Raw genomic sequence first — 12,209 nt, 5'->3', positions numbered from 1 at the left:
TCTATTTCACAGGGAAAAAGTCATTGATAACTAAAGAAACGAGGGACAACAGAAAACTACTAGAAAGGGCCTACAAAAACACAAAAACCAGCAAATATCATGCTGAACAGGAAAGATACAAAGACTATTGAAGGGTCACAAATCAGATTACAAGATCTAGTAAAAGTGATTCTGAAACAAAACTTGCAAGGGACATGAAAATGGACAAGAAATATTACAGTCACATTAGGGGAAAGTAGGCTGGCCAGGACCACTAAAGAATGAAAGTGGAGATATTGTGAACAACTATGGGGAAATGGCAAACCTGTTCAATAATGACTTTGCATCAGTATTTATAGTAGAAGAGAAGGATAGCTTGCTGGAGTCCAGACAAAATTGACAGTGTAAGGGGGACAGAGGTTATATAACATTAATGCAGGTAAAACTTCGAGAATAAGGAAATCAATGGAATTAAATATAGACAAATCCCTAGGACAGGATGGTTTCCATCCAAGGGTATCAAAGGAAATAGGGGAGCATGTTGCAAACACCCAAGCTATAATCTTAAAAAGTCCCCTAAATTGAGGAGTCATTCCTCTGGTTCAAAAAATTGCATATCACTTTGCTTCTTAAGAAGGGTGAAAGAGAAAAACCAGAGAGTTACAGATCAGTTAGCCTAACATCTGTGGTGGGGAAATTGTTGGAGTCTGTAATCAAAGACAGGGTAAGTGAATACCTTGAAAATACCTTGTAAATCAGAGCCAACATAGATTCGTGATGGGAGCTCATGCCTGATAAACCTCATTGAACATCTCAAAGAGATGACTAAGGTAGTGGATGTTGGGTAAGGAAATGTTGTTTACCTGGACTTCTCAAAAACATTTGATAAAATCCCATGTAAGAGATGACACAGTGTGGAGCTGGAGCCACACGGCAGGCCAGGCAGCATCAGAGCAGCAGGAAAGTTGACGGGGGAGAGTCCAGACCCGAAATGTCAACTTTCCTGTTCCTCCGATGCTGCCTGGCCCACTGTGTTCCTCCAGTTCCACACTGTGTTGTCTCTGATTCCAGCATCTGCAGTTCTTGCTATCTCCATGAAAAAGACTGTTAACTTAAGTAGAGGCCGAAGGAATTAATGGTAAATTAGTGACATGGCCAAGAATTTGATTGATAGAAAGTAGGAATAATGGGTAGGTACTCAAGGTTACAGGATATGACTAATGATGTTTGGTGGACCTATATTTGGGCCTCAAATTTCAAGTTATTTATTGACAACTTGGAAAATGGCACTGAAAGTTATTGCTGACGATACAAAGTTAGATGGCATTGTGGAAAATGTAGATGACAGCATAAAATTAGAAGGGGATATTGACAGATTAGGGAAATGGGTAAAATTGTGGCAGATGGATATCAATGTCAGAATTTATCTCTTTTGGACCAAAAAAAGATATATCAGGGGATCTTCGACCTGATATGAAGTTAAATACAATAGATACAAACAGACTTAGAATTTCAGGTGCATAGACCTGTGAAATGCCACAAACAGATGCAGAAAAGAATCAAGAAAGCTCATGGAATGCTGGCCTTATATCTAGAAGACTGGAGTATAAAGACATGCAAAACCCTGGTTAGACACCACTTGGAATACAGTGAACAGATCTGGGCACCACACCTTAGGAGGGATATATTGCCCTTGGTCAGAGAGGTTATCCAAATTAGCTTTGTATTCTTTAGAATGTAGAATTTTAACTGGTGATCTGATCAAAGCCCCCAGGCTGATAAAGATAAACTATTAATTGCAGATTCTAGAACCAGAGGGCATAATCTAAAAATTAGGGTCAGACCATTCAGGAGAGATATTAGGATGCATCTTGGAGCATAGGAACAGGATAAGGCCATTCAGCTGTCTGTCATTTAGTGAGATAATGGCTGATATGTGGTCTAACTCCACATATTTGCCTTTAGCCCATATCTCTCAGTGCCTTTGCTTAACAAAAAATTATCAATCTCAGATTTAAACCTAAAACTGATCTAGCAAAGGGTGGTGGATTTTAAAACTCTCATCTACAAATGGAAGTTGATGCTAGGTGTTCCTACAAGTCCTGCAGTCTCTCTTCATTTAAGTAACATACTGTTTTATTTTTTTCCTGCTAAAATAGACTATTTTATATTCTTCATATTATATTCATTTTGCCAAAATGCTTCCTTCCTCACTTAACCTATAGACTCTCTACCTCCTCTTGGCAACTTACTTTCCTGTCTGTCACGGTGTCATTGGCAAATTTAGCTACTATACATTGTAGAATAAATTATGTATGCACCATCTGCAAAACTAGGAGATAAAATTAACAATAGGAAAATATTGCAATAACTATTGAAGGAGGAATGACACAATCCAAAATCATAATTTCGTCAGTGCAATCCCATAGAATGATCTGAACTGAATTAAAATGAAACATCAATATACATGCTTAAATTAGCAGACATCGAGGAGCCATCATCACGTGAATTGATCTCCAAGCACCTAAATAATTTCAGTCAATAAGAATACAGCATTAATATTGTTTCAAACTTCTTTTTATACTTCTGAAATACCATTAGTTTATCATATTAGTTGCAATAAAACAATGTAAACCTTTTGAAACATGAACTAATAAACCTAATACCACTCCTTCCATTGGAAGACAGTTGGAGAGGATATTCTACCCACTGTCCTAAACATGCCATGAATCTGATTAATCTTCTTGGTTTGGAGCTCATTACTCAGATAGAGTGGATTCTTGGCAGAATTTACGGAAGAACCAGTGGGATTCTTTCTTTCCTGCCCCAGGCACAACTGCCAGGAGCATCGGTCATCAGGCACACTGCAAACATTTACATAGGGAAATGAACAGATTTTGGCAGCCTTACCTTTCGTTTCAACTCATTAAAAAGCAGATGGGAATGGAAAATTATCATAGGTCTTAATTTTTCATCATTTCACTGCTCAATTTTGGAAAACCCAGCTTAGTAAATACACATTTGTATATTATGAAAATAAATCAGAACATATTTTCCAAATGCTGACATTCCTTTATAACCCAGCATCATTATTCAGCAACAGCACAGTCACGCTTACCTTGTACAATGATGGATGCTGAGGATTGGATGGAATCTTGATTATTACTGGCGTGACAAATGAACTGGCCATGGTCCTGGAGAGTAACATTCCGAATAAAGAGGCCACCTGAGGGTGTTGTGGTGTACCTGGAGTGGGCAGGGAGGAGCTCTCCATTTCCTTTAGTCCATGTAATTCGAGGTTGGGGATGTCCAATTGCACTGCATTCCAGAGTGATACTTGATCCAACCAGGACTTCAGTGTTCTGTGGCTGAATCACAAAACTGGGCTTCGCTACAGAGAGAATTATGCGGCATTAAAGTAGTAATTTTAAATATTTCAAACATTTTTTCTCATAAAATTAATCTTCTTTCACTGGCAAGTGGGCTAAAAATACAGTACAGAGATAGTAGGAACTGCCAATGTTGGAGAATCTGAGATAACACGGTAAAGAGCAGGATGAACACAGCAGGCCGAGCAGCAAAGTTGACGTTTCCTTTTCAAAAAGAAGGGTCTTGACCCGAAATGTCAGCTTTCCTGCTCCTCTGATGCTGCTTGGCCTGTTGTGTTCATCCAGCTCTTTACCATGTTATCTTAAATATTCAGTACAAATGGTTAATGCAGCAGGGTTGTTTATTTTAATCTTTCTCAATTGTGCTCTACTGGTGTAGACACACACACACACACACACACACACACACACAAGAATAACTTTTTTTTATTCTGGAATTATTTGGAATAGGAACTTCTGTAAATGATTGAGGGGAGCATTTTAAATAGCATCAGAACAGATGAATGCAGAGTCAAATAGAACTTCAAGAAGAGCTCCACAAGCACAACACTTCATTTAGACTCCAACCAAGAGTGGTATCTAAAATACGCTGACAGTCTGATCTAATAACAAAATAATCTAATTTACACTGACGGTCACATGGGAACAGACTATGATTCAATCCTCTTCTTGAACCGAATTAGGGAACTTATCCCTATTACCTCAGAATATCTCTAACTTTCTCTGGGTGTCCTTGGGTTTATAGAGACAGTGGCAATAAATAAATTTAATTTAGAAGTTAATATAGAAAGCTAATATTTGATATAGAAGGCAATAAAGAAGTTTACTAAAGAAATTGTATCTCTTGTTAAGTGGAAGAGAGAGGCTTATGTGACGTTGAGATGAGATGGTTCAGATGAGGTGATGGAGAGTTACAAATTAGCTAGGAAGGATTTAAAGAGAGAGTTAAGAAGAGCAAGGAGGGGACATAAGCAGTCATTAGCAGGTAGAATAAAGGAGAACCCTAAAGCTTTCTATAGGTATGTGAGGAATAAAAGGATGACTAGGGTAAGAATACGGCCAGTCAAAGACAGAAGTGGGAAGTTGTGTGTGGACCCTGTGGAGGTCGGAGAGGTGCTAAACAAATATTTCTCATCTGTTTTCACTCAGGAAAAGGAGAATATTGTAGAAGAGAAGGCTGAGATACGGGCTATTAGACTTGAAAGGGTTGAGGGTAGTAAGGAGATGGTGTTATCAATTCTAGAAGGTGTGAAGGTAGATAAATCCCCTGAGCGGGATGAGATTTTTCCGAAGATTCTCTGGGAAGCTAGGGAGGAGATGGTGGAGCCTTTGACCTTGATCTTTGAGTCATCATTGTCTACAGGTTTAGTACCAGAGGACAGGAGGATTGTGCCATTGTTCAAGAAGGGCAGTAGAGATGACCCAGGTAATTATAGACAAGACAGCCTTATGTCTGTTGTAGGAAATGTTTTGGAAAGGATTATAAGAGATAGGATTTATAATCATCTAGCAAGCAACAGTTTGATTGGAAATAGTCAACAGGGATTCGTCAAGGGCAGGTCGTGTCTCACAAACCTCATTGAGTTTTTTGAGAAGGTGACCAAGCATGTGGATGAGAGTAGGGCAGTTGACATGGTGTACATGGACTTCAGTAAAGCCTTTGATAAGGTTCCACATGGTAGGCTATTGGAGAAAATGAGGAGGCATGGGATTGAGGGAGATTTAGATTGGATGAGAAACTGGCTTTCTGGAAGAAGGCAATGAGTGGTAGCTGATGGAAAATATTCAGCCTAGAGTCCAGTTACTAGTGGTGTGCCACAAGGATCTGTTTTGGGACCACTGCTGTTTGTCATTTTTATAAATGACTTGGACACAGGCATAGGTGGATGGGTTAGTAAGTTTGCAGATGACATTAAAGTCGGTGGAGTGGTGGATAGTGTGGAAGAATGTTACAGGTTGCAGGGAGACTTGGATAAACTGCAGAATTGGGCTGAAAGGTGGCAAATGGAGTTCAATGCAGATAAATGTGAGGTGATTCACTTTGGGAGGAATATTAGGAAGGCAGAATACTGCTTCAGTGGAAAGATTCTTGATATTGTGGATGTGCAGAGGGATCTTGGTGTCCATATACATAGATCCCGGAAAGCTGCCACCCAGGTTTGTAGTGCTGTTAAGAAGGCATATGGTGTGTTAAGTCTTATTGGTAGAGAGATTGAGTTCCGGAGCCATGTTGTCATGCTGCGACTGTACAAAATGCTAGTGTGGCCTCATTTGGAATATTGCGTACATTTCTGGTTGGCCCATTACAGGAAGGATGTGGAAGCATTGGAAAAGGTGCAGAGGAGATTTACCAGGATGTTGCCTGGTTTGGAGCAAAGGTCTTATGAGGAAAGGCTGAGGGGCTTGGACCTGTTCTCATTGGAGAAAAGAAGGCTAAGAAGGGATTTAAGAGACACATACGAGATGATCAAAGGATTAGATAGGGTGGACAGTGAGAGTCTTTTTCCGAGGATGATGACGTTGGCTTGTACAAGGGGGCACAGCTGCAAACTGAGGGGTGACAGATTTAAGACAGATGTCAGAGGCAGGTTCTTTACTCAGAGGGTGTTAGGGCATGAAATGCCCTGCCTGCAAATGTAGTTAACTCAGCCACATTAGGGCCATTCAAACAGTCCTTGGATAAGCATATGGATGATGATGGGATGGTGTAGGGAGATGGGCTTGGATTAGTTCACAGGTCAGTGCAACATCGAGGGCCAAAGGGCCTGTTCTGGGCTGTATTGTTCTATGTTCTAATAAAGAGTGAAATCGGACAGAAATCTGGGACCAAAAACAGCCACTTATAGTTACATAGAACAAATAGGAATAGGCTATCCAGAAGTGGGAGGAGGAACAAAAACGAGATCCAGATAGAAACGCTTTGTCTAATTCTTCCACATTTCTAGGTTGTCAATTGTGGATGGAGCAGCAGAGAAAAATTCAGCTCTTCAGAGTCCCCATTGTATATTACTTTTAGATCACACAAGGTCAGTTAACGTTATCATAAGCAAGATCTGTGCTTTTGGGATATTAATTAGTAGCATCAGATGGCATCACAGAAAAAAGGAATAAGAAACGTTTTAAAATACATGTTCTTTATAAAATGATGGTTGCTAATTTTCTCAGATTTGTTTAAAAACAATATAACATCAATCGCATCGGAACATGACAATACAATAATGTGGTCTTTTACTACAGTCAAAATGGTTATGAAGAACTGATCAAGCCATTCAAAATCTGAACAGTAACGAAAGTTTCAAGAAAATTTATTGAAGCAAGTGATGGTTCAGAGAATTCGATTAGCCAGCAATGACTTACCAATCATTCGGAGATAATGGGAACTGCAGATGTTGGACAATCCGAGATAACAAAAGTGTGGAGCTGGATGACCACAGCAGGACAAGCAGCATCTTAGGAGCACAAAAGCTGACGGTTCGGGCCTAGACCCTTCATCAGAAAAGGGGGATGGGGAGAGGGTTCTGAAATAAATGGGGAGAGAGGGGGAGGCAGATCGAAGATGGATAAAGGAGCAGATAGGTGAAGAGGAGACAGACAAGTTAAAGAGGCGGGGATGGAGCCAGTAGAGGTGAGAGTAAGTGGGGAGGAGGGAGAGGATAGGTCAATCCGATGAGGATGCACAGGTCAAGGGGGCGGGATGAGGATAGTAGGTAGGAAATAGGGGTGCGGCGTGAGGTGGGAGGAGGGGATAGGTGAGAGGAAGAACAGGTTAGGGAGGTGGGGATGAGCTGGGCTGGTTTTGGGGTGCAATAGGGGGAGGGGAGATTTTGAAGCTTGTGAAATCCGCATTTATACCGTTGAGCTGTGGGGTTCCCAGGCGGAATGCGTTGCTGTTCCTGCAACCTTTGGGTGGCAACGTTGTGGCACTGCAGGAGGCCCAGGATAGACATGTTATCGAAGGAATGGGAGGGGGAGTTGAAATGGTTCACGACTGGGAGGTGCAGCAGTTTATTGTGAACCAAACGTAGGTGTTCTGCAAAGCAGTCCCCAGGCGTCTGCTTGGTTTCCCCAATGTAGAGGGTGCCACAAGGGTACCGCGGATGCAGTATACCTCATCAGCAGATGTGCAGGTGAATGTCTGCTTGATGTGGAAAGTCTTCCTGGGGCCTGGGATGGTGGATGGTTCATTCAGCTCCATACTTATCGTTCATTGCTCATTTTAATATAGGCCCATTGGAGATCCAAGGAGTTGGAGGGTTTTGAATTTGAATACTTTTGAATTGCCTCTCAAACTTCACAAGTTTGACCCATTTTTTTCAACAGTTATGCAGATTATATTAATTTGACCTGAAAACACCATGACATAGAAAAATGACTGAATCAATTACAGATATTTTGGAATCAATCTACCCAGAGGTGCTATTATCCACCTGTGGAGCAGCTGAATTTTTTTTTACTCTACCATCTAAGGATGTTACCACAACTGCACCCTTAATTATATTCTCAGAGATTTCCATGAAACTTGCATTAGCATATTTCAGATCACATACAGAACCACAATTAAAATTCACTCCCCTCCCTTTTCAACCACTAGGAAACAAGCAATACGGGACTTAGTGTTGTGCAATGAGGCAAACTTAATAAGGGAACTTAAGATGAAGGAACTCTTAGGAGGCAGTGATTATAATATGGTTGAATTTACTCTGCAATTTGAAAGGGAGAAGATAGGATCAGAGGTAATAGTATTACAACTGTATAAAGGCAACTACAGAGGCATTAGGGAGGAGCTGGGCAGAATTGACTGGCAGAGGATCTTAGCAGGAAAGCCAGCCAACAGCAATAGCAGGCGTTTCTAGGAGTAATTCAGGAGACGCAGCAAACATTCATCCATAGGAAAAAGAAGCATGGTACAGAGAGGATGTGACAACCATGACTGACTAGTGATAGCGTAAAGTAAAAGAGAAAGCACATAATGTGGCGAAGGGCAGTGCAAAACCAGAGGATTGGGAAGTTTACAAAGATCTACAGAGAGCAATAAAAAAAGAAAAAGGAAGGAGAAGATTAAAGATGAGGGTAAGCTAGCCAGTAATATAAAGGACAACCGTAATAGTTTCTGTAGATACATAATGGGAAAAAGAGAGGCAAAAGTGGACATTGGGCCACTGGAAAATGACATTGGAGAGATAATAGTGGGGAACAAGGAAATGGTTGAGGAACTGATTAATTACTTTGCGTCAGTCTTCACAGTGAAAGACAAAAGTAATATCCCAAAAATTCAAGAGAGTCAGGGGCAGTGCTGGATATGACGGCCATCACCAAGGAGAAAGTGCTACAAAAAATTGCATGGCCAGAAGTGGCTAAATAATCCACAAACAGATAGGCTAGACCCTGCAGTTCTTAAGGAGATAGCTGAAGAGACAGTGGAGAAATTAGTGGTGATCTTTCAGGAATTATTAGAGTCAGAGAGGGTCCCATAGAACTGGAAAATCAATAATGTGACAGACCTGTTTAAAAAGGGAGTAAGGCAAAAGACTGAAAATTACAGGCCAACTTGCCTAACCTCAGTTGTGGGTAAGATTTTAGAGTCCATTGTGAAGGATGAGATTTTTGAATACTTGGAAATGCATGGTAAAAGAGGGCAAAGTCGGCATGGCTTCATCAAGAGGAGGTCATGCCTGACAAATCTGTCTGAAGTCATTGAGGAAGTAACGACCAGGTTAGAACAAGGAGAACCAATGGATGTCCTCTATCTAAACTTCAAGAAGGCCTTTAACAAGGTGCTGCGCAAGAGGCTGCTGAGTAAGGTAAGGACCCATGATGTTAGGGGCAAGATACTAGCATAGATAGAAGGCAGAGAGTGGTGTTAAAAGGGTCTTTCTGAGGATGGTAGCTGAGGACAAGTGATTTTCCGCACGAGTCAGTGTGAGGACCACAACTTTTCACTTTACACATTAATGAACTAGATGAAGGAACTGAGGGAATTCTGGCTAATTTTGCAGATGATACAATGACATGGAGAGGGGCAGGTAGTATTGAGGAGGCGGGGAGGCTGCAGAAGGATTTGGACAGATTGGGAGAGTGAGCAAAGAAGTGGCAGATGGAGTACAACACGGGAAAGTGTCAGGTCATGAGCTTTGGTAAGAAAAATAGAAGCATGGATTATTTTCTAAATAGGGAGAAAATTCAGAAGTTTGAAGGGCAAAGAGACTTGGTAGTTCTAGTCCAGGATTCACTCAAGGTAAACTTGCAGGTTGAGTCAGTATTTAGGAAGGCAAATGCAACTTTGGCACTTATTTTGAGAAGGTTCAACTATAAAAGCAGGGATATACTTCTAAAGCTCCATAAGGGTCTATTCAGTCCACATTTGGAGTATTGTGCGTAGTTTTGGGCCCCATATCTCAAGAACGATGTACTGGCCCTGGAGTGGGTTCAGAGGATGTTCATGACAATGGTCCCAGGAATATAAAGCTTAACATATGAGGAACGTTTGAGGACTCTGGGTCTAATGGAGTTTAGAACGATGCAGTGGGTCTAATTGAAACTTATAGAATACCTAATAGCCTAGACAAGTGCACGTTGGGAAGATGTTTCCATTGGTAGGAGAGGCTGGGATCCGAAGGCACAACCTTAGAATAAAGGGAAGACATTTTACATCGGAGATAAGAGGAAGCTTCTTCAGCCAGAGAGTGGTAGTTCGATGGCCATGGAGGCCAGTTCATTGAGTATATTTAAGAAGGAGATAGATAGGTTCTTGACTGTCAAGAGGATCAGGGGTTACAGAGAGAAAGCAGGAAAATGGAGTCGAGAAACTTATCAGCCTTGATTGAATGACGGAGCAAACCCAATGGGCTGAATGACCTAAATTCTGCTCCTATGTCTTATGATCTAACTCTCACACGTGTTCCTCCAGGTTTTGAAACGAAGAATGAAAGGATTTCTAACTTTTTTTGCTTACTAACTGGAAGTAAACTTACTGATTAAATTGCAAATCTAATCAAACTTCATTTTAAATCAACTGACGTATTCTCAAAATGAATAAAAGGATCCGATAATGCAAATCAAGATAAATGAATACAATCTAATTGCCATTACAGTAACATGGATACAAGATGATCAAAACAGGGAACATAACATTCAGGGATATTTTATCTCTCAGAAGGCAGTAGGGACAGAAAAGGTGACAGGATATCACTGTTAAGAAGAAATTAAATTAGTATAGTTGAGATGGATGATCTAGTCTCAGATGATGTAGAGTCTATTTTTGGTGGAGGAGAAAGAAAAAGAAGACATCGGTAGGAGTAGTGTACAGACCCACACCCGCCCCCCACCCACCCCCAAACTGTAGCCAGCTATGGGAAATGCAATAAATCAACACAGAATAATATGTAAAAAAAATACAGCATTAATATGAGCAGCTTTAATGTTCAAATTGGAAAAGCTAACAATAACAAATTCATGAAGAGCATTAATGATAGCTCCATTGAGCCATCCAGGCAGCAGGCTATCTTGGATTTGGTGATGGGTTATGAAGTAGATTTAATGAATAACTTCTAAATAAATGATCTTCTAGGAAGTAGCGATCATAGCATGATAGAATTTAATATTCTGTTTGACAGGGAGGAACTTTGGTCGGAAACAACTGTGTTTAACTTAAATAAAGGGAATTGTAATGAAATGAGAATGAAATTAGCTAAAAGTGAGCTGGGCAGGAATGATGGTAAGCAAGCAGTGATTGACATTTGTGAAGGTAATTCATGATTCTCAGCAAAAGTACATCCCAGTACATAGGAAATATTCTAAGACTGGGATAAACCAACCATGGCCAACCAAGGAGGTTAAAGAGAGTATTAGGTTGAAAGAAAAACCATATAAGGAGGTCAAAATCAGTGACAGTTCCAAAGACTGGGATAAATTCAGACTCCAACAAAAGCAGATTAAAAAGATAATGAAGAGAGAAAATAAACTATGAAGTCTAACTAATGACAAATACAAAATCTGACAATTGAATTTTCTTCAAATGAACATAGTCCCCTTAGAAAATATACATAAGGAGATGGCTTTGGGAACAAGGAAATGGCAGAAGAGTTAAAGACATATTTTGCATCAATCCTTGCACTGCAAAATGCTTCAAGCATTCTATTAATACCAAAGAATACAGAGGAGGCATTAAATACAGTGGCACAGTGGCTCAGCTGTTAGCATTGCTGCCTCACAGTGCTAGGGAACCATGTCTGATTCTTGGCTCAGGCAAACATCTGTGTGGAGTTTGTACATTCTCACTGTGTCTATGTGTGTTTCCTCTGGATGCTCCGGTTTACTCCCACAGTACAATGATGTGCAGGGTAGATGGATTGGCCGTGCTAAATTTCCCATAGCGCCCAGGGATACGCAGGCTAGTTGGATTAGCCATAGGAAATGCAGGGTTACAGGGATAGGGTAGGGGGAGGGATGCTCTTTGGAGGTTTGCTGTGGATTTGGTGGGCTGAATGGACTGCTTACACACTATAGGGATTTGATGAAGTACCATCACTATTACTAAAGAACTATTACCGGACAAACCAATGGTGCTAAAGGCAAATAAGTCACCTGGCCCTGATGACTTGCATTCTAGGATCCTAAAGGAGATAGCTACAGACGTAGAACATAGAACATTACAGCACAGTACAGGCCCTTCGGCCCTCGATGTTATGCCATAGTAGATGTAATGGTTATAATTTCCCAAAATCCTTAGATTCTGGAGAATTATGAAAGGATTGAAAAGCTGTTAATGTGACACACCTATTCAAAAAAAGAGGAAAGCAAAAAGCGGGCTGATTAGCCTAACATCTGTTTTTGGAAAAGTAT

The 12,209-nt window shown here is 40.7% G+C and overlaps 1 protein-coding gene across 2 annotated transcripts in view; it reads right to left on the bottom strand.

Moving 5' to 3' along the window:
* LOC125452046 (peroxidasin homolog) overlaps nt 1-12,209 on the bottom strand; it is a 499,162-nt gene that overhangs the window by 197,792 nt on the left and 289,161 nt on the right. For both annotated transcript variants that reach the window (XM_048529957.2, XM_059646061.1), the window contains exon 10: nt 3,098-3,370. In XM_048529957.2, the coding sequence (XP_048385914.2) occupies nt 3,098-3,370 (273 nt within the window). The remainder of the gene's footprint in view (nt 1-3,097; nt 3,371-12,209) is intronic.

The sequence above is a fragment of the Stegostoma tigrinum genome, chromosome 5 (assembly GCF_030684315.1).
Source record: "Stegostoma tigrinum isolate sSteTig4 chromosome 5, sSteTig4.hap1, whole genome shotgun sequence".
Lineage (NCBI taxonomy): Eukaryota > Metazoa > Chordata > Chondrichthyes > Orectolobiformes > Stegostomatidae > Stegostoma > Stegostoma tigrinum.
The sequence above is the reverse complement of the archived record's forward strand: the minus strand, read 5'-3'. Positions and strand labels throughout refer to the sequence as shown.